Source organism: Penicillium daleae (assembly GCF_028827525.1).
Source record: "Penicillium daleae strain IBT 16125 chromosome Unknown utg000004l_segment0_segment0, whole genome shotgun sequence".
NCBI classification, from domain to species: domain Eukaryota; kingdom Fungi; phylum Ascomycota; class Eurotiomycetes; order Eurotiales; family Aspergillaceae; genus Penicillium; species Penicillium daleae.
In genome coordinates, this window is record NW_026623152.1 from 1,482,501 (window position 1) to 1,505,569 (window position 23,069).

The 23,069-nt window shown below is 49.2% G+C and overlaps 7 protein-coding genes across 7 annotated transcripts; 3 read left to right on the top strand and 4 right to left on the bottom strand.

Moving 5' to 3' along the window:
• Nucleotides 1–460: 460 nt before the first annotated feature.
• Nucleotides 461–1,800, bottom strand: ecm33 (GPI-anchored protein Ecm33; the record flags this gene model as incomplete). Its single annotated transcript, XM_056907554.1, has 3 exons — nt 461–752; nt 814–1,639; nt 1,737–1,800. 3 exons carry the CDS (start codon nt 1,798–1,800, stop codon nt 461–463), a joined length of 1,182 nt encoding a protein of 393 aa, XP_056768281.1.
• Nucleotides 1,801–7,702: 5,902 nt separating this feature from the next.
• N7458_004173 (3-phytase B) lies at nt 7,703–8,911 on the top strand (the record flags this gene model as incomplete). The annotated part of the gene is made up of 4 exons (XM_056907555.1): nt 7,703–8,264; nt 8,331–8,561; nt 8,620–8,737; nt 8,803–8,911. 4 exons carry the CDS (start codon nt 7,703–7,705, stop codon nt 8,909–8,911), a joined length of 1,020 nt encoding a protein of 339 aa, XP_056768282.1.
• A 3,574-nt stretch (nt 8,912–12,485) lies between these two features.
• On the bottom strand, nt 12,486–13,580 carry N7458_004174 (lipase family protein; the record flags this gene model as incomplete). Its single annotated transcript, XM_056907556.1, has 1 exon — nt 12,486–13,580. The coding sequence occupies one exon, from the start codon at nt 13,578–13,580 to the stop codon at nt 12,486–12,488; it is 1,095 nt and encodes a 364-aa protein (XP_056768283.1).
• A 1,805-nt stretch (nt 13,581–15,385) lies between these two features.
• On the top strand, nt 15,386–16,660 carry alkA (DNA-3-methyladenine glycosylase II; the record flags this gene model as incomplete). Its single annotated transcript, XM_056907557.1, has 3 exons — nt 15,386–16,317; nt 16,414–16,536; nt 16,597–16,660. 3 exons carry the CDS (start codon nt 15,386–15,388, stop codon nt 16,658–16,660), a joined length of 1,119 nt encoding a protein of 372 aa, XP_056768284.1.
• Nucleotides 16,661–17,155: 495 nt separating this feature from the next.
• Nucleotides 17,156–17,959, bottom strand: N7458_004176 (ubiquinol--cytochrome-c reductase subunit 7; the record flags this gene model as incomplete). The annotated part of the gene is made up of 4 exons (XM_056907558.1): nt 17,156–17,245; nt 17,396–17,449; nt 17,525–17,633; nt 17,844–17,959. The coding sequence occupies 4 exons, from the start codon at nt 17,957–17,959 to the stop codon at nt 17,156–17,158; spliced, it is 369 nt and encodes a 122-aa protein (XP_056768285.1).
• Nucleotides 17,960–18,662: 703 nt separating this feature from the next.
• N7458_004177 (uncharacterized protein) lies at nt 18,663–19,972 on the top strand (the record flags this gene model as incomplete). Its single annotated transcript, XM_056907559.1, has 2 exons — nt 18,663–19,137; nt 19,200–19,972. The coding sequence occupies 2 exons, from the start codon at nt 18,663–18,665 to the stop codon at nt 19,970–19,972; spliced, it is 1,248 nt and encodes a 415-aa protein (XP_056768286.1).
• A 1,631-nt stretch (nt 19,973–21,603) lies between these two features.
• Nucleotides 21,604–21,980, bottom strand: N7458_004178 (uncharacterized protein; the record flags this gene model as incomplete). The annotated part of the gene is made up of 2 exons (XM_056907560.1): nt 21,604–21,807; nt 21,930–21,980. The coding sequence occupies 2 exons, from the start codon at nt 21,978–21,980 to the stop codon at nt 21,604–21,606; spliced, it is 255 nt and encodes an 84-aa protein (XP_056768287.1).
• Between the last annotated feature and the right edge of the window lie 1,089 nt (nt 21,981–23,069).

The following is a 23,069-nucleotide window of genomic DNA, read 5'->3' on the forward strand; positions in this document are numbered from 1 at the left end:
ATCATACGAGGGAAAGACTAGATCCAAGCCCGCACTTACGTACTACCGACTCCGAACATATCTACGAACCTACGAATCTACAAACCTACACAAAAGCATCCAGGCCATACAAACTGCAAACCGAATACATTCGCACGAGCGTGCTCGGGGATAAGAAAACATATCTCGACAAGGAAGGAGACGGACTGGGGGGTGGGTAATAAATAGAGGAAACAAAGAGAAACTCCTTTCCGATGAGACGGGGACGAGGCAGTCTTCCGAGGACAGAAAATTCAAGATTGCGAATTTTTTCCTCACAAAGAAGACGGAATTATTATCATGAGAAAAAACGGCAAGTGTAAGGGACGAAAAATGGAAACCGTTGCTTGGTGGGAAACTCTGCATCTACAATCTTTCCGACAAGAAAAAAGAAGACAAAACACTGCTTTCCTCCTCTCAAAACACACAGATCAAAACTCCCTTACAGGAGCTGAGCAAGGGTGTAGAAGAAGGCGGCAACACCACCGACGGCCATGCTGGCACCGTTGGCGACAGCAGCACCGGAGCTGGTGGCAGAGGTAGAGCTGCCAGTGCTGGAGGTAGTGCCGGACTTGCCGTTGGAGGTGGTAGGGTTGTTGGTCTTGGCGTCACAGTGGAAAGTACCCTTGATAACGGTCTTGCGGATGTTCTGGAAGTGGGTGCAGTTGAAGGTGCCCTCAGTGCTCTGCAGGTTGAAGCCACCCTCGACATCGGTCAGACCATCAAGGTCAACACTAGAAAATGAGTTAGCACATGAGAAAAGAAAGTATCATTGACAAGGTAATGTAGACTTACTTGTTGAACATGCCGCTGAAGTCAATGGCACCAGTAACCGTCTCCAGTTTGGGCAGGTCAATGGTGGACAGCTTGTCGTTACGGGCAATGTTGAATCCACCGTTAACCTTGGTCAGAACGGGCATGGAGATGTTGGAGAGCTTGGAGTTGTCCATGAAAACGAGGTCACCGGTGGAGGTCAGGTTGGGAGCAGAGAAAGTCATGAACTCGGTACCCCAGAAGCCCAGCTGACCGGTGAGCTTCTCCAGAGAGGGAACGGAGATGCTGGAGATGTTACGGAAGGTCATGTTGGTACCGGTGCCGAGGTTGGGGAGCTCAATCTCGAGAGCATCGTAGTTACCGGAGAAGTTGATCAGGTCGGTGGCGTTCTGCAGGTTGTTGATGTTGATCTTCTGGAGATCACGGTTGTTCTCAATCTCGAACAGGTTGACAGTCTTCAGGGAGATACCGTCCAGGGAGGTCAGACCAGTGTTCTGGATGCTGACGTCGCCAGCATGGTTGACACCAGCGTCAAAGTTGAGGGACTGGAGCTTGGGCAGAGCGTTCCACTTGATGGAGCCGACGGAGGTCAGCTCCGAGAAAGCAAGCTGTGTCAGGCGGGTCAGACCCTCCAGGTTGAAAGCATCGCCAATGGAAGTCAGGGAGGCCGCGGTGATGTCGGTGACGTTCTCACCACCCGAGCAAATGATGGAACCGGTGACGGTCTCGATACCGGCGAGGGAGAGGGAGCCGGAGAAGGACTTGGAGATGGTGATATCACCCTTCAGCTTGGAGCAAGAGGCGATACCATCGGCATCGGACTGGGCGTCGATAGTAGTGTCACCACCTGGTTAACGTTGTGAAGAAATTGGGGTCAGTTTTCTTGTTCCCATTCGTATTCGATATCCTTGGCACTGGAGCTTGGGAAGGTTTTCATCACTCACAGGTAGCGGCGAAAGCCATCTGGCTGGCAGCCAGCGCGGGCAGAATGTACTTGGCGAACGACATGGCGAATCTTTTTTATTCTGTTTGACGCGCGAGTGGATGGTTAATTGAAGTTGTGCTTCGTAGGCTCTATGAGGTTTTTTTTTTGGGATGGGGTCCAGGGGCGAGGAGGTGGCAGATAAGAGTTTTGTCGCGTCGGAAGAGCAGGGCAGAGCACGGGTTCACGTACCAATGGAGGATGGAAAATTAGAAATCAGGGAAGGGGAGAACGAGTGGAAGAATTAAAAAAAAAGTGAGCACCTCAGCGATGGGGAGGGCAAGAAGCAGGAGGGAAAGAACGAATGGACTGGGTGGATGGTGGATGGGGCGGGAGGAGAGAGAGAAGAAGGGAATAATAATAAGAAGTGGGAGTTTGGGAAAGGAGGCCTGCAGTGGAGACCCCGTTGAATGGGGCTGTTTGGTTTGGTTTTGGTTTTGGTGTGGGATTTCGGGTCTGGGCAGTGTATAAATAAATATAAATTACGCCATTGCGAAAGGGAAGTACAAGGGGCAGACGGTTCATCAACACAGAGTACCGAATCCGGCGCTACGAGGAGGAGAGGCGTGTACCTGACTGGTACTTTACGGTAATTTATGGTAATCCATGGTATCCAACGGGTATCCAACGGGTATCCGCCCAGGACCTGGATTGTCTCTGGCAGGTATGGCCCTGTAAACCAACCAAGTCCACCCCCAATTCCTGCTTTTGGCTCTGTTTAGTGCTGTTTCCGTAACGCCGTCCCCAGCACCGATTCGCCCGTGCGCTGCCCCCCTTTCGCTATTTGGTGTCTTTGGTCTTTCCCAAGTGGAGCCACTCTTCAACTGGTATCATTTCCTTCCACACGTGTTGCTCACTGCTGATGTCTTTCCGTGGCTCCTTTCCCCGGTGATGAAAAATTTCTGATTGGAGGGCTTGCTTGGAGAATTAATTTTGGCCCTCGAGCGAGAACTTTACTTGACTATACTCGTCATTGATCTAATTAACCTGCGAGCAGCATGGACATCTTTTATTACATGGCATTCTAGAACTCGCTGTTCTCAGTGTCAGTTAAGCTTTAATTGGCATTCGTACGGACTACTGTGTGATGGTGTAACTCATAATAATTGAATCTGAATGAGGCCAGCCGTATATATGTATGTTGTTGCAGACAATTGCTACAAATTATCCAAGTATGCATCGGTAGCTTGGACAACACTACCAGAACTGCTCTCCCCATATCAACCACGGTACCGCGCATAAACTTCGGATTTAGTGAATCACAGCCAATCATTCAGCGATTGTCCTCGATCCAAATGCTTCTTCCTTGGAATTGACGATACAATGGCCTTGTTCTCGCAATACTTTCCCACCGCAGTGTCTATGTACATATCACAATACATCATACATCATTAGTGCAATTGTGTATGCACACAATACACTACTGTACGCAGTGTACTGTACTACAGTCTGTGCTACGAGTCAAGTTGCCCAGACAATTCTTCAACAACGGCCCCATCTACGTATCATTTCGCGTCCCTATCAACCAGCTGTCGTCATCCATACCCCCAACTTCGACATGATGATTAAGACTATATTCTCAACGACAAAACCGAGTATATAATAATCATGATAATGCTGATACCCCCTGATCAACACTATTTCCACAGACAACACTAGAAGACCGGTATCTAAAGTCTGAACTACCTCACATCTTCAATAAAAAAGCCGATCAAAAACCCGCTCTCTCCCTCTTCCAGCCCCAATCACCTCCCAACTCACCGGTCGCATGCCCTCCAAAACAGGATCAATTCCCAGGTCACTGCACTCTACGCGTGGCTGGCCGATCTAAATTTGCAGGAATTCAAGCCTTTTCACGGACCCCGCTCGCCGCCCCCTCCCTGCCGCTATCGTCGACGGGCCCCGGTATGCCCGGCCTCTGATTGGCACGCTGGAATGATTCTCCCTGGATTAAGGGTCAATCCTCGCGGTGTGCCGTCATGTTATCGTTTTATCTGAGGCGTGACGAGTCATCCACGGACTGACTAGTTACTACGTTTGAGACGTTTGAGTTAGGTACACTTGAGTACATGTCGCTACTGTCAGGTACAGAAATAGCGTACTGTATTAGAGTGATGATGTGGCGAGTGCGATGAGAATGGGGTGTGGCTCTCTCCTGTGTATTCCTACAGTATCCCCTGAGCAACGCAACGACTAGACGCTATCGCGAACTAGTCTTCCGCTGCACGGGTGATCGTAGTGATAGTGTGAAGTGGCAAAATGCGATCGTCGAGCTGCGCTTAATACGTAGGCAGTGCCAGCGACAGAGTACAGAATTTGAACTGTAGTAATGTAATATACATGTTTATGCTGCCAGCTGCGAACACTTGTTTTGCTTTGCTGTGATGGCCCCATTGCACTCCTGACCGGACTGTATCGAATCATGAATCATACGTTGACTCTGGGTCGTATCGTTGACACTCAAATCCCGGCAAGTCGCGACTATTAAATGAGCTCAGATCCGCCGGAGGCTCCTGTCACTTGAATAATTGCGACGATAGTTCATCTAGAACTTCGCCGACGCTAATCCAGGTACTTGTACATTACGTCTCCTCTGTTATAAGTTCTCCCGGTCGCTCGACCTGCAATTAGATTGTCCCTGGTCTCTACGGTTTTGTGACCGATGAACGGTGCTTGTCAGTAAGACATACTACTCCACGATGCTTATTGTGATTACTGCGCTCTCGTTGCTACTCTTCCCCCGATATATTTCAATTGGCCATGTTCAAGGTCTGGCTGGGGTTGTGGTCACATCGCGCGATTCCAAAATTACCCCTGGAGAAAAACGATATTGGTATGTAATCGTGTAAATCTAGCTTGTACTGTAACTAACGGTAAATTTGTTTCAGATCGCTGGGCGGAGCCCGACTTGCTCCGCTTTGCTGGTCTTGGGCCTGGCGCATCTCTCCACTCTGTCAGTCCATAGCCAACTCCAGTCTCCACTGGTCGCTTGTGCAGCTTGGAAGAGCAGCCGAAAAGTCATCGGTAGATACTGTAAGTTATAAGAATGATTTCAAACCAACTACTGTACTGCTAATTGCCACATCATCATCGAGCACCGTGGCTCCTGCAAAATAATAGGATTATACCCCTTTCGAAACGGCAATGTCGACGAAGATGCTCCCCAGAACTTGGCCACAAGCTACGTATGTATTGCCCCCGTCATGCCCTGCTGCTTTGAACGCCACAAATATGGGTCAATATGGGTACCGCGCGGCCTGCAAAAGCCTAGTTCCAGGCTAGCCTCGGCGAGCTTCAGAGAGCTCTCGTTAGAGTCGTTACAGAGCTGTAAACTTGCGATCGTGAAGACTAGCCACCGCATGGCATTTGACGAACATTTCAGAGATTCCCTCGGTCGGCCCGTTCTTTTTTCGTCGGTAGGAATGCGTGGGATGTTTGGGGGATGACAGGGCTAGGAATCGGGAACGTACTGTCAAGGGAGGGAGGAGGCTGGGAGCATTCTTAGGGACACGAGACCTTGTCCGGACTTTTGGATGTTGTTGTGTGAGGGTTGGAGATCCTACGACAGTGCAGTATGAAGGTGATTGTCGTTGTATGAGAGGGATTTACATGTAATTTGCTCTAGGGATTGAATGGGCTTGGACTTTGGAATGGTCTCGATAGACTCCTTATTCCGGTTAGGCTCCAGGATGAGAGTTGATGCGAAGCTTTTTCAAACCAAGTTAGTCAAGCCATGATTGCGAATCCTCTCCTTTCAAGGTTTGTCCTGTGTCGCACGAGCAAGAACCGCGCATTTGTGTCTGGCACTTTGTACTTCGGTTCAAACTTGAACTCGGTGGATGCACAACGTCCCTCCAAGGATCTACCCAGCCGCAATTCAATTCCCCAGTTACGAATATGATGCCTCCCTGTGACTGGCGGATCAACAAAGACATGCCTTGGAAGATTCCCTTTCCACCCCCACTCGGAGCTGAATTTTTCTCTCGGGGAACTTGGTCAATGCCGACGAGCTGTTGACTTGGCGTAGGCCGCTGACGCAAGCTCGCCTAGCGTTGGCAGAGCTTGATTCTCCCATATATACTGAACATGCACATGCACACTACTGACTTGATTGTAGGGATATTTCCATGGAATAAGATCGGAAGAATTGGCCGCAACCTCGTCTCTTTGTTCTCGAGTTGAATCGACTTTACTGTAGTGGGTAGGCGTTTGGTTCTCGCGCTAGGTTTTGTGGGCTACCGTGGATCCGATTGTATCTCGCGTTGTTGAGTACGGAACCTTGGTACGAGTAGATAGCGGAGTAGATATGAGCCAATCGCGATGGACACCATTTATTGACATTGGTTGGATCAGGTTGAATTGCAGGCACAGAATGGTGCGCCTATCTGGTACACCGTTTCTGGATCTTGCAGTGAATGGCTCTGGTTTTCAGGTCAGTGACTTGGCATTAGCATGTTGCTTGGGAATTGAATTTGATGTGCAATTGACGCCCTGGAGAGGTAATTTTGTCCCATTCATTTCCTATCTAGGTGCTCGTTAGATTTCTTACCGCGATTGTAAGCAATTCCAATTCGGCTTGCGTATACGATACTACCTGTGAAGAGCTGAAGCAAGATTTGAATTTGATCTTACTAGTCCACAAACTTTGTACAAAAAGTTTCAGACGGGGAGCTCTCTGTGCCTGTTCTCCGTGTCAAGAAGCCAATCGTGACATACGTCGCCAATATCGGACACTGGCCCGTGACACTGACACTGAGCAGTGCTCTTTTATCAGCTAGAACGCATCATGGAAATACCCTGAATATCGTTAACCAAACTCAGAACTCCCATCCTTATCTGCCATTGTACCAATTCGTCTTGTGAGAAGGCTTAGCAAGCTCATACATAAGACACTTTGTGCTCGACCGCTTTCCGAATCTATCAACAGGGCAAGCCATTCGAAAGCCTGAATGTGTCTAGGATGCTCGATGCCTGCTGTTGATGCCTATGGTAGCAGCCAACTGTGTGATGTCTAGAACTTTTGTATTTTCTTCGTTGAAAATAGCACATTCCTTAAGCTGCCAAAGGACCGTATGTGGTGATAATACAGAGACTATGATGTTTAGGAGATTCTGAACTAATCTAATTCAGCTCCTGCAATAGATTAACCGGGATTTCCGCTCGCTATGGAATATTCCAGATTCTTAACTTCCTCATAGTCATAATATATCGCACTAAACTCAAATAGCACCAACCTTCGAACACAAAGACTTTGACTTTGCCAGCTCATTTGTGCCCGCATTAACTTCAAGTTAAGTGAGAGCCTCGGCATGTACAAAGAAGGGACTCTTCATCTCGCTTGAGTGACCCCCGTTCCCTCCACCAAACATTGGGCATCTACAGCAGTGCCCGTATACCTGAGAGTATTTGGTTCCGAGGCACCCTTCGGATACCCCGGCATGGCTGAACGTCGGCAAAACATCGGTAACCTTGATCGTTCGTATCCATCCGCCCTACGGCCCGTTCTTGTTTCTTCTTATGCTGGTCAATTCGCTACGTGCGGGGAAGCAATATCCAGCCACTCCAGTATCCCAACAAATCACACTAGAACCCTTGTTCAAGCAATTCGAGAAGCTGATCCCTCGGGTAACCGCCCAATCGTCGCTTTTGATCAATTCCTTAGATTAGATGCGATGATCTGGCTGTACCTAGTGGCCTGACGTTACAATTTGTGAAGCGGGGAAGTGGGGATTATTTGCAGAAATCCTGCTACTGTACAAGGCCTATAAAGGCATGAGGTCGCGTGCCCAGGGGATGGAATTTCCCATCACTGTCTACCCTTGCGTCAGTATCACTGGACTCGTTCCTGGAATGCGACCGCATTGATTGTTGATCTGTTCATCCATTTTGCCCACGCGCCTTTTCATTCCAAGCTTTCTAGTCTTCGAAATGGGTCCTGGCGGACAGCTGTGTGGGCTACTCGGTGTGGCAGCTATCGCCTCTGCCTCTTACAGCAATAGGCCCGACTTTGCGAGCCGCTTCACCTTCGCTGCGCCGTATGACCAGTCTTTTTTGGAGGGCTACTCGATCTTGAAACATGTCGGAGGCTTAGGACCCTATAGCAACCGCATGTCATACGGTATTGATCGAGACCCTCCCGATGGCTGCGCTGTTGATCAAGTCATCATGATCAGGCGTCATGGTGAGCGGTACCCCCAGGGCAGCGATGGGGTGAAGATCGAGGCTGCGCTTGATAAACTCTACAGCTCTAAGATCACAGAATGGAAGGGTGATCTTACGTTCTTGAATTCGTGGGAGTACTTTGTGGATAGTGAAGGCCTCTACGGGCTGGAGACTGAGTCTGGTCCTTATAACGGGCTATTAACGAGTTACAAGCACGGTGCTGAGTATCGCGTGCGGTATGGTCATCTGTGGGATCAAAATTCAAATAAGACTGTTCCAATGTGGACCAGTGAGTTTGAGCGGGTTGTGCAGACTGCTCGCAAGTTTGGTATGTAAAAACTACTTGTCTTTCAGATGACGGCTCTCTCTGATTTCATGCTTCTTCAAACCCCAGGTGAGGGCTTCTTTGGATGGAACTATACCGACTCTGTCGCCTTGAATGTCATTTCTGAGAGCGAGGATATGGGCGCCAATAGCCTCACGCCCGTCTGCCCAGGAGACAACCTACCCGAGAAATGCAAGAGTCTCAGTGCAGACTTGCCTGCATTCCGCGTTGCTGCCGATCGCCTCAACAAGCAGAATCCCGGACTTGATCTTAATTCGACGGATGTCTTCCAGTTGATGTGTATGCCACGAGAATGACCTCGTTGATAGCCCACTTTGCTAATACTGACGCTTCACAGTTATGTCAGTTTTTGAGCTCAATGTGCGCGGATACTCTGATTGGACCGATGCTTTTACCATGGACGAGTGGAAATGGTTCGGGTATACCCAGGATCTACAGTTCTATTACTGTGCTGGGTGAGTTTCCGACTTTCGATTCCTGCCTTCAGTTGAGAACTAAAATCTAACTTATCGCTTTACAGACCTGGTGATCCATATGCTAAAGCCGTGGGGGCTGTATACGCCAATGCGTCGTTGACCTTGTTGAATCAAGGACCCGAGAAAGCTGGCACCATGTATTTCAACTTGTGAGGAATTTCATCTCTGTGCCATGATGGCTTCAACTTATTGATACATATGACAGTGCCCATGACACAAACATCACTCCCATCCTAGCAGCGCTAGGTATCTCATCACCTGATGAAGATCTCCCTCTCGACAGAATCCCCTTCCCGTCATCATACGAGATCGGGAACATCATGCCAATGGGTGGGCATCTTACCCTCGAAAGACTGAGCTGCAATGCCACAGCAGCTACCGAGAAGGGACTCTACGTACGAGTTGTACTGAACGAGGCTGTGGTTCCATACAACTCTTGCCAGGGGGACCTGGCTTCTCATGCTCGCTGGCCAACTACACTGACATGGTCAACAAGATGCTTCCCGATTTTGTGTCGGAGTGCAAGATTAATAGCACCCAGCCGCAGTATCTGTCTTTTTGGTGGAATTATAATACGACTTCCGCGTATAATCATCAGTCTGCGAGGTATATCCCGTTCCAGGGGTCTACTTTTGTATAGAGTGGACTTGGGCGAGCCAATACATGACAATATGATCTTATCGAGGTGGAGATTGTTCACATCATAAGTTTAGATGGTTCCATGTAGAACTTTGTCACCGTGAAAGTCTTAAATCGTCATCATATTCCTTTTTATTTCCAAGTACTGAGGTCTTCCGACTCTGACGCTGACAGATTGAAGGTGCTCGTCTCTTTCTGCTTCCCTCATTGGAAGAATTATCATCAGTAGATGCACACCTTGCCGAGAAGGACTCGAAGAACGACGAGTATGTCTCTGCTTTTGCATCAAGCAAGAAGCATCCCAATCAATGGCACAGGAGGGCCGATCTGCCATCTTATATGCTCATTCCGGCTATATGCAGGTACAGCAGTGGTGCAATTCTACAGTGCCTGAGGTTTGCCGATCTCTGTAACTGCTCCAAGCCCAGGCATAGTAGATGCTACAGCATGCATGCAGTGTGTTTGCAGCGATAGGCTCAAGGAGATCCAACCGCTGGCATCGTTAGACGCAATGTTTAGGTCAGGGCCCATGCCAATGAGAATCTCACCATTTCCTAGTGGCACTCTCCTGTTGCCCCCATGTTGCCCGCCAAAGAAGGGGATGGGATGCCGTGCTCAAGCTGTTGAGCTTCGGCGGAATGTTCCCCAGTGCAGAGGGGCTTCGAGTGTAAAGGGAGAAGATCGTATCAAAAGGGAAGGTTCCGCTGACGAGGGACACCTTCGTAGAGAGAGCTTCGTAGCGAGAAGCAGCAGAGTGATCGCGCTCAGCGTAGAGAGCCACGATCTGGCACACTGCGGCGCGAAGAGCCTTGGTCCGGCTTGGAAATCCACCGTCGAGTGGAGGATTGTATGGGAATTACCCTGTGAAGGGCAGCGAGATTCGAAGATTCGAGCAGCTGCAAGCCCGCGAGGGCTACAGCGAGAGGGCGCACGGCAGTAAGCATCTGTCAGGGCAGCTTACTGTTGCGCAAAGGGCTTCATAACCTGTACGAAGTAGGAATAGTACATAGTAGAAAAGAGATGGCGAGATGTGTAAGGAGCTAAGTTGGGAAGATGGGGAAGAGATCTAACTAGGCTATCTACCATGCAAACTAGTCAAACAGGTTTTGCAGGAAGAAGATGAACCTGTGGAAGATTTCAAATCTGCACGTGGAAAGCGGAGGGATCTCAATTTCCAGCTTGCGTAGCCATTGTGGAATGCGTCAGTAACGGAGCAAGGTTGAAGGACTCCACCAACCAGTACTCATGGCAGACGCAATTGTCGTCTTGCTTCGTTCGCGTACAACATGCAGCCACAGTTGAGGACTCATTGCGCACATATTTTCCGTTGAGCAAGATAACAGGCTCTTACGCTGAGTAGGTACATTGTTGTGCAACGCAGTGGATTTGTCACTTGTGCCATTCGTGACGAGGGCGCCAAGCACGGTGTGTTTGACGTTGCACCGTGGTTAGTGTTGCTGGAAGAGATACTGAAATTGACGTTGGTTTCTTCTCCACTAGACCGGGGCAGAAGGTTCGCAGTGGAATGAAATTGCACCGCATGCTCCCACGGGAATGAGCAAGAAGGCCATCATGTATCACGAATGAGATGCTATCAGGATGGTCCAGCTCAGAATTCCCAGGGGTATAAATATAGTCCAAATGAGGTAGCTGAGGGAGAGTCGTGTCAAGAAGAATCTACGAAGTATGGTGCGGATCCTGTTGGATTCACGTGTCCAGCATTTGGTACTAGAGAGGATCCTGAAGACGAGATGGCCGAGTGTAAATATCGTAGTAAAGAAGGAAGGGTTATGCAAGTCGTTGATTTGAAGCTCTCGCGACAGCCGCAGCAGTCTAACATATCTGAGTTAAAGGTTAGCGGGGGGGCTTCATGAAAATGATGCGAAAATGGATCCTTACAAGAAAGGGAAGTGAAGAAGTGACGGCAGCGGGACCAAGTTTGCGCCCTTAAGGTCATCCGAAGCCGAACAAAAAGCGCTCATTTCGCTCTCGTACATTCGTGCAGACCATATCAAGTAACGCAAGAGAGGCCAAGACCAGAGTTAGTACGTGGTCAACTCCAAGGACTTGGCGAAGCGTTGAAGGCAGGAATAAGAGAAACGAGAGGTCACCAGGTCCTTGGCAGCTTTGTGACGACCCTTCACGTCCTCCTCTCGTTTAGAGCTGGCCGGGTGTATTGTGTACTCTGAGTATAGACGTAGAGAGAGCATATCTCCGGTCAGAAAGGCATCTTGGCGGTATGCAAATGAAGTATATAGTAAGGTCCATCGTGAGCATCGCGATGATAAATATCATGGTGGAATGTGAGGAGAAGCAGGGAAGCAGAGGGAGAAAGGGAGATGGAAGGTACTTATAGGCCTGGCAAGTAGGCTAGAGGGATATCAAACGCTTAACCAACAGAGTCAGTGAATACTTGCCTGGTGGTGGTAGATGCCGGTATGCCCCCGCCCATGGAGCATAGTATACAAAGCCATTGTCTAATGTATTGTAAACTTATTGATCAATTGAGCAGACACCGTACTGCTTCTGAGAGCCTTCTTTTGAATAGGATCTTGCCCTATATCTCACAGTATATAATTAGTCGAGATTATTGAGCACCTCCCCTACCGAGGCAACAACCACGCTTCCTCACTCGTAACCTTTTGAGTGTCATCACCTTTACACATCATGGCTCTAAGGCTCCCTGTCTTAAAGCTCCATCTCATCCGTGATATGATAGAGAGCTAGTCGCTGACCACGTCTCAGATGGCTGAAGAAGCTCAATGCAGCAAGCTTGCGATCATTAATATTCGCAGAAATTTAAGGCAATTTGGAAGCGTCCACGCACCCTTTAGTCGAGTAGGCCGGGAACGAACCGTAACACCGCTTATGATTCTGCGACCACCTACATGTACCCTTATCTGCTTCGCGCCCAGAGGTAGCTTTTTAAAGAAAATGTTAAAATATTTTACGATAAAAGACTTCAGCGTGCTCAGCAATGTGGTGCCGGGCGGCGCATTGTGGTGTTTTATTTAGGCTTAATGTAGTGCTGACTACTGACGATGCCTTTATACATTAGCAGACTATTTCGAATTTAAGTGTGGGAGCCCTACCTGGAAGCGTTCAGTATTTTCCCCACCGCCATGACGTACCTAGTAGGATGGTGGTCCGGGAGATTCCTAAGGATTCGCCAAACCCTCCATGTCCAATATGGAGCCCATCGCCAAGAGAGTACTCCCCACCTGCGGAGCGAAGCAAGCTCCCCGCCCTCTTCTCCATCTTCTTCGCGCTGTATCTCAGGCGAATCCTTAGTCGTAAACATGCTGTACGGATCTTGCTCGAGGACTATTTCTTGGCCAACGTGTAGCCAGACTGCTTTGCCAGTGTGCTGGTAAGACCTCTGCCTGATGTGCGACTTCGGATTATTGGGACTGATCCGTAGAGGAATGAGCTCGGTATATCTATCGGGTATCGTTGGTATTGGGTCGGAAGCATTCACAAGTCGATAACAGTCAATTCCGCGACTCTCAAACACTGCGCGGAAATTTTCATTTCCAACTCTAGGTGAGCCCAAGGTAACGCAGGTAATCTTGGCAGATGGAAAACGTAGACTGCACCACAAGGCACATAACGTCGCCAATGCTCCGCCGAGACTGTGGCCACATATTTCGATGTTTTTAAGTTGGTTACCCTTAATGCTCTCCTGAAGGTGACTCATGCAACGTAGCAGCCTGCCATCATCCAGCAAGCTGTTGAAGGCTAGTAAGAAGCCTTCGTGGACAAGCACATCTGCAAGGTCCGGAATGTTGGTTTGATTGGGATTGCGGTCTGCATGTGCAAAATCAAGGGCTGTTAAGCTGTAGCAGATATCTGTGTAGCAGTTACTCCAGAACCCTCTCCATCGCTCTGGATTTGGAACGTCGTTTAAGTTCATTGGCAAGTCGGTTCCTCTGAACGCAAGAACTAGAGTGTCGCCATTGCGGATACCCAAGTGCAGGCACGTGTTAGAGGTTATTTTAGAGACAAGGCCAGGTTGAGTGCTTTTCCCCACAGGAGTTATTATTTGAAGCATTCGGCAAGTGGAAGGTTCTCCAGTCAGGTCCGCTGAGGCCATTTGAAATTCAGTGCCGTCGTCATTCTTGTATGCTTTCTCAGCATATGACACCAGATGCTTGATAGCGTCGAGATCCGAAACGGTTACCATGGTGAAAAGAGCAAGAGGGCTGAGATACTCGATGTGCAAGGAAGAGGGGAAAAACGGTCGAGTTGGTTCTATTTAAATTAATCTTGATAGTAAGTTATATAGCATGGTACGACTTCTGACTTGTGATGAATGGAAGCGAAATGCTACTGTAACCTCTATCTGTCACTGTACATATTGTAATACGTAAAGTTAGATCAAAATCAGGTTGTAAAAGCGTGATTTACAAGGTCAGTGCTGGGCAAGAATTTCCTCTGTCACTAGGGCTAAGGCAGGGTGGTATGGTCGATGACGAAACCTAAAGAGTCTAGAACCTGTGGCTATCCTAAAACCTTTACCTCGCTATGGAGACCATGGGCCTAGTTCATTTAGAGTTTTAGACCTTCCTGTTCTTTACGTCTAGAAGTATAGCTCGATATACTGAATAGGGCCAATGTCTTATTGATATATATCCTATGTGTGTTATAAGAGAGCACGCTACTCTCGGGTACCGCCGGGTAACAAGCGGTATCGGGGTCGACGATCAACCCTTATCGTACGGATGGATATAGCGGTACACCCTTGCCAGCGTGATGGTGGTAGATCGTCGAAGTTCCCTTGCGACCGGTCGTGTCGACGTCAAATTTCGATATATTGGTAAGCCGATGTGGGATCGCGATTCCCTCAAATCTCTAGGCCTCTAGCCCTCGGGGAATGTGGCGGAAGGTGGTGAACCACGGACGTCCCCCTTGGGATCGAATGAGTTTATAGATGGGGTGCGATCGGGAAAATGACCATTCCTAACGGGCCAAATGCCGGTCGCAGACATAATTTTGGGACCGTTGGAAAGCGCCACACCCGATTCCAAATCCGTTTTCATCTTTTTAAATATTCACAACCGGTGGCAGGGAAGGCGAAACGGCCTCGGCTAATAGAAACTCAGACGAAAAACCTCGACAATGGTCACGTGGTGGTCAATCAAGACGCTAACCACCCGAGCCACGACTCTTGTAGGACAATATTTTTGGTACCACTCGAATCAGAACAGTCATTTGATCACATCAACTCTTTTATCTTCAATTCCTCTCATGACTGGTGGCAGGAGAGTGCGGATGTGAATGGAAACTCGAACGAAAACTGCACAAAATCACGTGCCCTCCCACCTCTTTGCATGTTGGTAGACTCGGCACCCCGGGGGGGGGGGGGAGGTTCAGTGGTAACTATTGGAAGTTAGAGATACCGGATTTCGAGAACATAGGCTTGAGTAATTGGATGATGACAGCTCTGCATTTCAAGACATCGAAAAACAGCCAATTTGTAACGTAATACACAAACGAGCCGTCCATCTATAACTCCATACCAATCGATTCTATGTGATTCTATGTAACTAGCATTAGTTACGGGGTAAGTTAACTATCATCTACCCAGAATGAGACAAGCCATGGACATATCCAATCTATGCTGCAGCTCGTCCGTATTTGCATGGCCCGAGGAAGGGGTTATATATAGCCACGGAGGTATCAAGGGCAGTTACTTGTTTTCAATCGCAGGTGCATAACAAGATATGCTTTTTACTGCAATTGATCTTTAAAGCCCGGTCTCACAGTTCATGGTCAAGCCTCGAGATGCCGTTATGCCGTTATGCTGGCGAGGTCTAGAACTGCCAAGCTTAGTATTGCCTGGAGAAGTCAGGGTCAGGGCCCGCTCTGACTCCGCAGAGCCGCCAAGGAGATTACTCCGCATGCCTGGACACGAGTACATACAACCCTCCCCGAACATATATCCCGAGGGATTCATATTACAAGACTACAACAGATTCAACACTAATCATGTCTTTAAGACGCTCCGCACGACTGCGCGTCCTCCCAACCGTGAAACCCCTCCTGCCAACCCCAGTCCCGAGTGTACCCCGAGTCCAACATAGCGGAGTCGCCAAACCTCGCAAGATTTCCAAGACCAAGAAGACAGGCCCAGCAAAGAGCACAACCACCTCTACATCCACATCTTCATACTGGTCTCCAGAACCCGGACCAGCACAACCACCAATACAAAATGCAGACGAAAGCCACACCACCACAGTCAACAGACCCCTCACACCTCCCCCCCTCAACCGCCCCGTCGATCCTCATCGCACAAACGCAATCCTCCTCACCCCCCACGGCTCCTCAGTAAACGCCTACCCAGTGAACCTGGAAGATGCCTCGCCCTCAAAGACAGGTCTGCCCCGACCAACCGCTACAACGGGGACACTCCTCGAAAAAGCAATCGCCCACCTCATCGCAATGGATCCCCGTCTCGCACCTGTCATCGAGCAACATCCCTGCCCGTTATTCTCGCCCACTGGACTGGCAGAACAAATCGATCCCTTCAATAGTCTTGTCAGCAGTATTATCGGACAACAAGTTTCCGGCGCAGCGGCAAAGTCTATCCGGAATAAGTTTCTGGGTCTGTTCGACTTGCCAGCTGCTGCCGCTGAGGGATCGCATTTGCGGTTCCCAACTCCGCAGGAGGTTGCGAGGTGTGATTTACCGACGTTGCGGACGGCGGGTCTTTCGCAAAGAAAGGCCGAGTATATCCAGGGGTTGGCGGAGAAGTTTGCCAGTGGGGAGTTGAGTGCGCAGATGTTGGCGAGGGCTAGTGATGAGGAACTCGTGGAGAAACTTACGGCGGTGAGGGGGTTGGGGAAGTGGTCTGTTGAAATGTTCGCCTGTTTTGCGCTGAAGCGGACTGATGTTTTTTCTACGGGGGATTTGGGTGTGCAGTAAGTGTTTTCCTTCTTGCTTTGCTCGGGGCCTATAGCTCCGTATTAGGCGGGATAGCCGTGGTGCGAGTCTGGCGTGATGCTGACATTTACTAGGCGAGGCTGTGCGGCGTTTGTTGGTCGTGATGTAAGTAAATTAAAGGGGAAAGGGGGTGGTAAGTTCAAATATATGTCGGAGAAGGACATGCTAGAGTTGGCTGCCAAGTTCGCGCCGTATAGGTATGGTCAATGTTGATTGTTTCTTTCGTCCGAGGATTCTGACTGACTGTGGATCTACAGGAGTCTTTTTATGTGGTATATGTGGCGGGTTGAGAATGTTGATATAGCCGTTCTCACTGGATGAACAAGTGTATATCTGCTCTGGCTACCCTATTATCTCATGAGACGTGGCTGGAACCAGTGGAAAGCAGTCAATAAGGATGAATGCAACATAATGTATCTATGGGCAATGTAAATGACAGCTCAGATGAAACTCTCGAGGTGCCTCTGGTAACGCACAGGGGGACATCCTATCTCACTGTTGTAGCGAACGGTCTGTGCTGGATGTAGTATTCGAGTACAGCAATAGTGCCGTCACAACATCACAGAACCTCAACAAGCGCAGATTACACGATGGCCAGTCATACGTGAGTTGGCCGTATTAGATATTGGTTGAACAAAGAAGAATCGATTTGTACAGTATCAGTACACACGCATTGGATTAACCAGACACCCCCATCAACGGCAGGTGCGCATCCATCGCCAAATAAAACCCGACGTCTATTTCATGCAGACAGCCCTTTGGCCTTGAAAATCTTATAGTTTTGCGAAGTCAATTGCAAGTCACGCACCGAAGCGTTTACTTGCGGACGACGAGGTTGTCGAGGTCCTCACGTTCCTTGGCCTCCTTCTCGATCTCGCGGATGATGGGGCTCAGGTACTCGACGTCCTAAAAAGTTCAATCTGATCAGTACAACGTTGCTTAAGTGGTGTATGGTCATGTTCGTCGTCAAGTGTCCAAAGTGACAAATCCTCGCAACGGGATTGGCTGGGACGGGGATAATTGCGAGGAGGACGATTTGACACAGGGAGAACTCACCTCCTCGGGCTTGGTCTGCTCGTGAGGGGGGAGGAGAGTGTGAGAGATGGAGCACTGCAATTGAGGCATGTATTAGCGGATTGAAGGCCGGAAACTGGGGAGGGAGAGGGGAGGTCGGGCGGATCGAACCTGGACAGCACGGCGGATACGGAAGACACGGTCGTAGGCCTCCTTGGAAGACAGACGCTTGATGGCCTTCTGGACAGTCTCGCTCTCCTCGGGGATCAGGTCATCGATCCTATAGGGACCGGGTCAGTGACTGTGATTGGAGGTGGTAACCCATAGGAGAATTCCGGAGTGACCGCGGCGGGCGAATGCGACAGGGCGCCAATGGCAACAGTTGGACAAGGAAATGTCTTGGAATCGCACACAAAGCAGACACACAGGCGGTCGTTGATCGCTCGCGGTAGACAGGAATTGGCGGCATTGAGGGGAGGGTGATAATTACTTCAGTCCGAGGCGTCTGTAGCCGGCGGCATCGGTGTACCACTGGGCGATGGGGGTCATCCAGCGCTTGAGCCATGGGCGCTTGACGACGTAGTTGGCGATCGAAGGGGCAGACATTTTGAAAACCCGGGTGTCCGATTGACAAGAGGAAGTTCTGATCGGGGGAGGAGGAGGAAAGGGCGGTCCGGCTGAACACGAGATGACCCGATGTTGCGAGGTTGTGCAAAACGGAGCTTGTCGCGCTAGTCCCAAAGCGGAATGTAGATGCCTGCATGCCTGAGGCATGGGTCTCCTCATGCACACGTGATGGTTGTGAAGGCCTGCCTCAGGCCGTAAGGAGGAATGATAATCGCTACTCCACCTCGCACCACTCCCGATATTTCCCCATGTCATAAACGAACCTCATTTCCACCCGTCTTCCTCCTTCCGAACCCTCCTTTGGATTTTGGAATATGGGGCTTGGTGGTTTTGAAGACGCTATTTGATCCTTGTGCCCTGACAGCGGAGCTTGCTCGTTCGGAAAACGACCCCCCGCTCCGTCCGCAGTCCGTGCTGCACAGTTATAGCACATCTCCATCGCATTCAACTCAGACGGGTTCGGCAACAATCGGCTTTGAGAAAAGTCCCCTCACTCCAACCTCTTCTTTCTCAGCCACTTCTCTTCAACTCATCTACCTCGACGGCCCATCCCTACCCTTCGCTTTCCACTTTTCCAGTATTTGAAATCGGGTTCTTGGGTTCCGGATCGCGATATGCTCGGGTCCCGGAGCCCCCGGTGATCAAGACGGACAGACAAGCGTGAGCGCCTGCCAACCCAACAATGCGCTCCGACGGCAATGGCAGCAATGGAGCTGCCAGTACCACCACCGAGCAGCCTCAAAGTTTTCATCTAAACGCTGCCCCGTCCGTTTCCCACGTGCCCGTCGCCGATGCGCCGCCGACTTCCGATTTCACCACTCGCCTACAGATTCTCTCGACCAAGATCCCCAGCTGGTACATTGCTCCATTTTGTGGAGCCAGCGCTGGCGTTGCCTCGGGAATTGTCACCTGCCCACTCGATGTCATCAAGACCAAGTTACAGGCCCAAGGTGGCTTTACCCGGCGGGGAGCGCAGGATATGGAGACAAAGATCCTGTATCGGGGAATGCTAGGTACAGGTAAAACGATCTTCCGTGAGGATGGTATTCGAGGGCTGTATCAGGGACTCGGCCCCATGTTGTTGGGCTATCTTCCCACATGGGCGGTTTATCTAGCGGTGTATGACCGTTCCCGCGAATACTTCTATGAACACACCGGTTCGTGATGTCTCGAGCTCTACGTCGTGATGACAATTACAGAGTGCTAACTCATTTTACAGACAGCTGGCTGCTATCCCGCGCTTATGCCTCCATCGCTGCCGGAGCCTGCTCAACGATTGTCACCAACCCCATCTGGGTCATCAAGACCAGGCTCATGTCGCAAAGCCTCAAGCAAAATAGTGAAGGTGTCCGAGCCCCATGGCAGTACTCCAGCACATGGGATGCTGCCCGCAAGATGTACCAAATTGAGGGCATTCGTTCATTCTATTCCGGTCTCACACCCGCTCTTTTGGGATTGACCCACGTCGCTATTCAATTCCCTCTCTATGAATATCTGAAGATGGCAATTACTGGCTACGGGATCGGAGAACATCCTGATACCGGCAACTCTCACTGGATCGGCATTTCCGTCGCCACTTTTTTGAGCAAGATCTGCGCGAGCACCGTCACCTATCCCCACGAAGTTCTACGAACACGACTACAAACACAGCAACGCACAGCACCTGCGCCATCACCCGAAGAAATCTCCTTCAGAGGTGGCCTTAAACACCCTCATGATCGCGGCCGACCACCCAGTGTGTCTTCTTCTGACGGAATGCCCAATCGTCCCCGTTACAGTGGAGTCATCCGCACATGTCAGACCATCCTCCGGGAGGAAGGTTGGCGTGCATTCTATTCCGGGATTGGTACCAACTTGTTCCGGGCCGTTCCGTCCGCTATGACGACCATGCTCAGCTATGAGTACCTTCGCAAGCTGATTCACGATTATCAGCATGAAGGCGAGTTGAAGCTCAAGCTAGCAGAAGCTCAGTCCGCGGGTGAACCGATATGATTTGACGACCCACGACTCGCCACCGTTTTCTAGAAAGATATTTCCCTCCTTTCCTCCACGACCTACCCTCATACCCCCCAATCATCCTCGACCCGAGCTCGCACTTGGACATAGTGCCTCTTCATTTCGCGCCAAACTCACCACCCTTTTTCGTTCTCCCCGGCTTGTATAGACCTGGATGCATGGTGCAACGCTTCCAGTTGGTGGCTTCTTCAGCGAATGGGCTTCGTTTCCCCCATAGCATTTCCAAAATCTTTCTTGTATTTTGTCTGAGGGTTTCTCAACAATTCATTAGATAGCAGTCTTCCTTGCTGGAAGGCTTTTGCATGTGAAGCCTCCGCGGCCGATACCTCGAATCACATGCCAGGGATCTTCGTGTACTATTCTTTTCTTCTAGTGGGAGAAAAGATGTCGGGAGATCTCTGTTGTTCAGCGTATTTTTTTTTCTTTTTATCTCGCATGGCTGTTGCATGTGTCCTGTCTTTGTACATACATTACCAGATCACGATGTCTGATTTTTCTTTTCTTTGCGCGAATCAATGCTTGGGAACCAAGTATCTCTCTCCTCTTAACGTTCATGACTCCCGGGTGGTCGTTCCTAACTGTCTAATTATGGACTTAATCTTCGAAGATGTCGTAGGTTATCGAATTGTCTATAGATGGCTTACAAAACGTTCATACTCTTGCGAGGGAACATACATTAATATTTCTGGTGAATCTGCAGCTAAGGATGAATATCTGGATTCAAAAACAATGGGGTTTCAATTCATTCATATGAAACTCACATCAAAATTTCATCCATCGCCTCGACTCCTAACGTGGATAAATCTGAACTTGACGCCCAGTCCAGCATCGAGACCTCGCCTGAGCGCCCCACAATAACACAGGCACAATCACGTGACCATCTTCCCTTCCACAATTTTCTTCGCTCGACTTTTTCTTCTTCCTCCTTTCTGCATGTTCCATCATCCTCTGCGCAACATTGGATCTTGATGTTTGGATCCGTGTTGTATGCTACTGATGCTAGCAGCGCACTTGGTCATCATTCTATTCTTTTCTTTCCAATGATGGAAACTCGGGTTGGCTTACGCCGTTGACTAACAATTAATCTTTCCAGCACATGCCTTCGAATATGCTCAGCAGCAAGCACCCTTGGCCTGTCAATACCTCAATACCCCTAAGCTCTATCCTGTACCGTGTTCTGGCTCTACCGCCATTATCATTTTAGTCTTCATCAGGTCGATTTGACTCTGACGCCTTCGTGACATGCCTCTCTTCATTACTCATATGATGATCTTTTCTTTTGATTGAACCGGGTTGTTATTCACTTGAACTCCTGGGTATGATCATTCATACACTGAAAATTCTGATTGATGATGAAATTGAAGCTTTGTTCTATTCCCTTTACCCTTTGCCCTAACTTGTTCGCCGTTGGGGGGTTTCCACTGATGGATGGAGAATCTGCGTGTTCTCGACGAGAACCAGAGCTTCTTCTTTGCTTTCCCCTTTTATCTTATTAGCTATCGAATGCCATGGAAGATTTCATTATATAAATCGCGGATCTCTTAAAAATCAGTATCACGTACAATACTCTCCAGAAACAGCCTTCTATCGGCGCATTCTCATCTCCCTCACCTCCCTTTCTCCGCCCGACTCTCTTCAAGGGCCTCCTGAATCCACGAGGAATCTTTCCTTTCCCGTTGAGATACCCGTTGTTGTGAGCTAGGCACTACTGCGGACTCTTGGGCTTCTCGTCTAGCTGTGCGGATAGAACTGAAGCAGTAGGAGCATAGGATGACGGCCATAGTGAAAGCTGCGATGGGCGCGTTGATGGACTGTCAAGTGTTAGTTCATCTGTAAGTTTGATCTTGTAAAGCTGTTGAATTAAATGATGACCATGGAATGGCTGGTCTGGAGCTTGGCTTGTGCATGAAGAAAAGTTGACAAGTCGACGTACCCCTGCGGATCGGCCCAGTGTCTTGGGATCCGGTGTATTCCTTGGGGACATTTTGTTTCAGATGTTTAGCTGGAAGACTAGGCTAGAATGAGTCAGTCAGCATGAGCATCCAGTAGGATCTCATTTGTTTAGATTTGTTAGGAGGGCATATAATCGAACCTACCTTTTAGCCTCCCGTACGCCTAAGCGGCAATGATAACGCTTAAGTCAACGATGGAAGCATCGAATATGGCTTAAGGTTGCGTGGAATTAAGCTTGAGCAAGAAGCTTCCACATGGACGCTTCCTCCAGTTCTAGCCTATGGTTTGAGGTGCGGCGCAGTGTTAGAGGAGGGAAGGATACAGCGCCAAGACCGATGGCCTGATCTGGGGGGTTTGTCATCAGCTCGACCAAGTTCCAGGCCATCAAGAGAACAATGTATTCTTGACGAGCTTCCATAGCACTTGGTGAGAGTAGGTAGATGGCGAACGTATGGGAAGATTATTTCTGGACATTATTTGGATATCTATTTATCAAACTACACTAGCTACTCATGCTCGTGGATATTCAAAAATTAGTAGTATTGTAGAAGCTCTTTAGTACTTCGTACTCAAAGTACAGAAACCGAACAAGCAGGGTTCTCATAACTTGGGCTGGCAATGGAATAAGCTTATCGTAAACCCCAAAATTAAGAAAAAGCAGCCTGGTTATGACGAGGCGTATCAATTTACAGATGAGCTGGTGATTAAGAACGCTATATCTCTCATTTTCGTTGTTACAGCGTCTAGAGAAAAGTCCCGCGACCGGCACACATTCGATGTTACATATAATAATTTCCTCTAATGCCGAACCTGTCGCCAGTAATTCTCCGACTCAGCCGGTCATTTGATCGGACCCCGGACAAAGTGCCCGACATAAAGATCTCGGACCTTGCTGAATTGAATTTGCCGAACTAGGATGCTATCTCCGAACATGCCCTCGGAGCGGGGATGACGGAGGATATTGTTTATGGATGATGCGCTACGGAGTATTCGAAAAAGCAGGAAGAAAGGTAATGTACCTTGACCAAGCGCATATGAAATTCACAAACATGAAATCATAGGCCCATTGGAATGTTTATCACTACCGTGAACGTAATATCCATAGTTTCATATCATCGGC